The 6,000-nt window shown below is 48.8% G+C and overlaps 1 protein-coding gene across 2 annotated transcripts in view; it reads left to right on the top strand.

Moving 5' to 3' along the window:
* The first annotated feature begins 1,028 nt into the window (after positions 1 to 1,028).
* The window catches only part of SLC2A1 (solute carrier family 2 member 1), a 46,869-nt gene continuing 41,897 nt past the window's right edge, over positions 1,029 to 6,000 (top strand). For both annotated transcript variants that reach the window (XM_055001228.1, XM_055001227.1), the window contains exon 1: positions 1,029 to 1,236. In XM_055001228.1, coding sequence (XP_054857203.1) covers positions 1,219 to 1,236 — 18 coding nt within the window. In that variant the 5' untranslated portion in view covers positions 1,029 to 1,218. The remainder of the gene's footprint in view (positions 1,237 to 6,000) is intronic.

Here is a 6,000-nt window from a genome sequence, read left to right as displayed (position 1 = left end):
TGCTTCTAGGAGAATCTGTTTTGATCACACTGTCTGTATAATATTGCTTAAATTCCAGCAGTGCCGTTAAGGACAGGAGGAGCATCTTATCTCCATCACGTGATTATTCTTCTGGAGAATCTCTGATCTATTATGAGGCTAGCCAGAAAAGGGACCACAACCAAATGCTCTTAAAGTCATGCATCCTTTTTTTTTGTAATATAATTTTGAATGCATCACAAAGGTGCCTTTACCCTTCTCGCAACGTCCTTGCTTTCCCACCGAAATCTAAAATGACACCCCTGTTTAAATTGCAGGGCTAGGATGCAGCCAACATGGTTGAGTCCCAGGGGTTCCCCCCACCCCCGGAGAAGTGGGGTGGGGGCTTGTTTCTGTGCTGAACTGCTTGGGGCATTAAAAAAAAGCTTTCAGTATGGCTGGGTCATACCCCTTTTGACTTCTTACCCATCACCTTGAGAAGTTGATTCGAAGGGCAATGGATGGATTTGGAAACGGTCATGAAGGTGCTCGATGCAATTCGCTGCCTGGAATTCTTTCTTCTCCCGCAGCTCTAGGTTGAATTTAGGGTTGCAAATCTGGGTTGGGAAATTCCTGGAGATCTGAGGGTGGAACCAGGGTTTGAAGAGTTCTCAGCAGGGTCTAATGCTGTACACTCCATCCTCCAAAGCAGCCGTTTTCTCCAGGGGAGCCGATCTCTGTCGCCTGGATCCCAGTTGCGGATCCGGGAGACCTCCAGGCCCCGCCTGGAAGTTGGCAACCCCACCTCCCCATCGCCATCTCTCGCCTGCGCTTTCTCACGCAAGAAGCGGCCGGGGAGGCGAGGGGAGGGAGGCAGGCGCGCCCGCGCGGTCAGAGCGATGCGCTCGGGAGGAGCCCTGCGCCGGCCCGCCTCCCCTTCCTCCGGCTCGCCGCACACCCCCGACACACCCCCCGGGCGGCGCAGCCAATCGGGCCCGGCCTGGCGTGACACACACCTCATCACTTAAGCCGGCCGCCGGCGCGTCCTCGGGGAGAGCATTGCGGCGCGGCGAACTCCGGGCAGGGGCGCACGAGTCGGCGCACGCTTGGGCAGGTGCCAGACGCAGATCGGGAGGCGACAGCAGCCGGCCGGCCGGGAGCGGGACTGCCCCGTAGGAAGCGCTTCCCCGGAGCGAGCAGCGGCGTGGCCGGCGGGCGAGGGCGTGCGGCGAGGCCTTTGGGAGCGAGCGCGGGGGCGCCATGGAGTCCGGCGGCAAGGTGAGCCTGGCGGGGAACTCGCGCGCAAGCCAGCGGGTCGTCCCTTTCCCGGGGAGTTCGGCCCGCTTCGGGCCCCGATCTCGCTTCCTGGCCCGGCGATGGAGAGGGGTCGCGCGGCTGCTCCCTCGTGTGGCTAGACGGGGAAGCCCGCCCGGCTTCTTTTGGTGGTGGTGGGGAAGAGGGCCGGGAAGCCTTTCTTAGGGTCGTCCTCTGGAACGGCAACACCCGGCGGAGAGGAAAGGTGGTTGTAGAGGAGGGAGGCGAGGCCCCGTTGTCGGCCCTGGCTTCATAGAGCCCTCGCCCGAATGATCTTTTCCAACTGGAGAGTTGGGGGCGGGATTCAAGTCACCTCCAATAAAGTAGTAAAAGTGGGAGTAAAGGATGTTCATCTTTCATGGCGAGCCCAATAGGGATGTGTTTCGGCTATTGGGAATCAGCCCCGGCAGCGAGGTCTCCTCGGAAGTAAGCCCCCTTTTCTGCAGCGGGGCTTACTCTCAGGAAAGTATTCTCGGTTGTTGCAGCCTTCGATCGCGATCAGTCCTCCCAGCCTCTCCACGGCTGCGGGCGCGGGAGACGGGCTCGGTCCGGCAGCGCGCAGTTCACGCTATTGAAATCGGCGGGAGTCGGATAATTGCTTTGCAAAGCTGCGGTCCCGAGAACGCTTTCCCGGGAGTAAATCGCGCTTCATAAAAGGGGGCTGACTTCCGAGTAGACCTGCTTAAGAGCGCGGTCTGAAGTTTCTAAAAGTTGAAACTCGCGTCTGACATCCGCTTGGCAAGATTAGGGGGGCCCATCAGATCCGCCTTCGGGACGGGATGGCCATCGATCGCCTCCAACCGGGCGCCACCGGTGCCCGGAGCAGCCAAGAACGCGCCAGTTTCTCGGAGCGGCATCCTCTCCGTTCCCCGCCCGGCGTTTGAGCAGCCGGAGGCAGATCCGGGGTTGGCTGGGAGAGGGCGCAGTGGAAAATTTTCAGCCATGCTTGCGCCCGCGTGTGGCTAACGGGCCTGCCGGGCGCCGCCGGAAAGTAACGCGCCCCTTTGACCCGGCGGTCCGCGTTTGCCGCGTTTTGTGGTCGCGAAGCAGCCGGAGTCGCGTGGAGCCGACCGGTTCTTTAAGATTCCCCGCTGGAAGCAAAAAGGAAATAGTTTCGGAGCCTGGAGATCTTGTTCTTCGCAACATGCTAAGCCCCATTAAGAACTCACCCCCGGCCCCGCCACCGGGTGGGCCTCTTTATTAATACGGGTTGTGATCTTTGTTCTGGCTCGTGTATTCGTTTTCCCCGCCGTTGTTTGCCTTTTTTCCTGAACATTTGAGCCCCTGAAAATATCTGCCAACCCATCTTATTCTGGTCCAGTTGCACCTTAAAGACCAAGTAGATTTCCAGGATATGAGCTTTGGAACCTGGAAATCTAGTTGGTCTCTCTAAAGTGCTGCTGGACCTGAATCTTGCTCTTCTACTGCAGGCCAACAGGGCTTCCCACCTGAAACCATTCTGAGTGTCTTTAAGAGATTGCTCATTTGAATGGAACTTGTTGGAGCGTTTTCTTCTCTAATGGTGGAAGAGCAAGACCTGGGTCCAACAGCACCTTAAATGTGTTGCTGGACTGGATGTTACTTTTCGACTGTTGACCCACAGGGCTACCCAAATGAAATTATCCGATGGTGGGATTTCTGTTCTTTTCGAAGCAGTGACCCAACAGTTTAGAAGTTAGCGTCTATGCACTTTTCTACAAGAATTTAGTTTTATATGAAGTTTGTATTCATGGCGACGTTTACATTTGTATTACGCCACGGAGCTCAGGGCTGTATCAGTGAGGTGGTTTCATTCTGTCTTCACAATACACCTGCGAGATAGGCTAGGCTGAAAAAGAGTGACTGGCCCCAGATGAATGAGTGAGTGTTAGAATTTGAATTCGGGTCTTCTACGTTTATGCCAGACTCTCTTTCCACTATATGGCACTAGTTTTCAGGCCAGTTGAACAGCAGGTTTGTAGAAAGTTGGTGGACCTTCGTCTGCCATAGGCTTGCAAGGAAAGCACTTTGCGATGCGCTTAATCTTCAACTGATTTTGGCCTACTGGAGATGGCCACGAGGGGATCATATAGGAACTGACTTGTTCATCCCAGTTCTTTTTCTGTTTACTCTAATAAATGCCACGGGGCTCCCTGGGGTTTATTTCCTAGTAAGTATGCCGAAAATTGCAAGCCGAGGTTCAAACTACAGAAGCAGCCAAACCCTTTAAAAACTCAAATCTGCCAAAATCACATATAGTGAGGATTTATTTTGGTTTTAGGAGGGGATTGATACTTGGAGCAAAAGAGGTGCGCCATCTCTCCCTGCAGCCCTTTTCCTACTGTGCATTTCCTCCACTTGGCCTCTGATACCAAACGGGAGAGAAGCACCTGAAAGAGAGAGGAGAGGGGACCAATGGGATGTGCCTCTTTTGGTGAAATATTGGACTCTCTGCAAACACTTTATACCCAGGTATAAAGAGGCTATGGCTCAGTGAAAGAGCTTTTGCTTTGCATGTAGAAGGTCCCAGGTTCAATCCCCCGGCATCTTCAGTTTAAAAACAAGGTAGTTGGTGATGAAATTTCCACCTAAGATGCTGGAGAGCCGCTGCGAATACCGACCTTGATGCACTGATGCTCTGATTGAGTATAACGCGGCTTCATGAGCCTTCATAAGCAAACGCCACATTCTGTCATCGTGTGTGCTTGCTTCTGTGGGATACAGTTTCTTTCATTCTGGGCCTTTGGCTTAACTGGCTTGAAGATCGGGATGCTGGCAGACTCATTTGGCAGTGTGCTGTTCCAGATTTGGGAGTGATATGTCCTCATTCCCCCACTTCAGTCTCAGCATTTGCACTCTGGTAACCTAGGGGGGAAAAGGGAGTTTATGCCAATTGAAGCTGTAGTGGGAGCAAATCTGGAACATTTGATTTGCAAATCTACATTTTGATCTTCTGAGCAGCTCTGTCAATGTACTAGCTACTTGAAAGAGTGAATGCAAGCACACAGCCGTCCTCGATCCTTGCCCCAGGCAAAATAGGATGAATGTTACCATTTCCATTTACTTGGGTTTAGTTTTTGTTAGGGATGAGTTAGGGTGCCAGCGGTCTAACCAAAAGCTACACTGAAAAGGTGGCTTTGAAAGAAAAAAGGAATACGTTGTTAATTGCATTTTGTATTTCTTGCCCTGTGACAGCCCTGCAAAGTAGGTTACAATTAATTTTTCAGACTTTTTAAAAGATTTAATCATACAAATATTTTTTAAAATAAAGCAGTAACACTGCTCTCCGCTAACTGATGTTTAAATTTATTATATTGGAGTGAGGATCGTGACTTTTAACAAAATACAGATGTTAATAAAACAAGACACAAGGGCCCCAATCCAGTTCCAATTACCTGTGACTCAGGTCCACTGCAAGCAAATGGGACTTAAGTTTCCCATGACTCACAGTGCAATCCTAAACAGAGTTACTCCACTCAAAGCCCATTGATTTCAGTGGGTTTAGACTAGCATAACGTTGTTTAGGATTGCACTGTAATTTGAGCAGGACTGAGGCAATCAGTATGCCATTAATTGCCTCATTAAAGAAAAGGATACAATCTCTTTAAAAGGGGATGGTGATAGTATATACACTTCAGTGTTTTATAGATATCAGTTAGATTAAAGGAACCAAGATAATGTGTTTATTATCTAGACTGGCCTTACTTCACATGACGCAAAGGGAGAGAAAGTTTTCCAAAGAAATTGCTTTGATAGCTTTTGTCTATAGAGTATTTATTTCTGACTGTTATGTGAAAAAGCATGCTGAGGTACAGAAATTATGCATGAAAATTTGTTCCATGGCTCATCAAGAGGGGAAATATTTCATTAGAAATTCCTTTCACTATTTAGGATTTTTGTGTATTGGGGGGAACCCAATACACAAAAATTCTAAAGTTCAGACCTTTGTCCATGCTTAAGCGTATCCCATCATAACTTGGTTGATTTCTGGTACTATTAGGACTAATGTGAACTGGTAACTGGGGGAGGGAAGTAATGTTTTCAGTGTAATTTTCAAATGTTTTATGGACTGGCAGAAATTTCCCTTCTCTTGAAATATAAATTGAAAAGTGACTTTCCAGTTTGATAGCTGAGTAAAATCCAGAGTGTGTTTCTACTTGGTGGGGTAGTATTACAGGTTTGGGGGCATGTACGTAAATGTCAGCGACTGTTCAGACTGTTGGGAATCACCTTACTTTTATGCCCCAGAGGATTTTTTTGATCCTCAAATATCACAATTATCTGATTTTTCAACATCTTCTATTTCCAGGTAAATGTAGTTGTGTAATTTTATAACGCTCCTTTCCCTTGAGGAGCAGAGAGGTGTTTAATGGTTTTGGAACAAATTGCTAAATATTTCAGTTTATCAGATCTTCGTGTTTCGGCTTTGCATGGAGAACAACTTCTATGCAGTAATAAATGTCTAAGCTAGTATTTGGAAGAGGTATTTTTGTCTTAAGCTAACCGTGATGATCTGACCACCAGATATGAGATCTTTCTGCTCGGTCTTTCTTGTGTTCTGACTGTATCGTTGCTTTTTGACAATTATAATACCTTTTATTCTTTGTTTTAACTGTATTGCCCCCACCAATGAAAGAAAATCCATTTAGGAGTTTCATTTTCATGATCAAGATTTCTTTGGAGAAATGAACACATTTTTTTCCCTCTTTCAAGAACCATTGTAGTACGCAGTGGATATTGTTTTGGGCC

This window comes from Eublepharis macularius, chromosome 17 (genome assembly GCF_028583425.1).
Source record: "Eublepharis macularius isolate TG4126 chromosome 17, MPM_Emac_v1.0, whole genome shotgun sequence".
NCBI lineage: Eukaryota > Metazoa > Chordata > Lepidosauria > Squamata > Eublepharidae > Eublepharis > Eublepharis macularius.
This window is presented reverse-complemented; position numbering and strand designations above follow the sequence as displayed.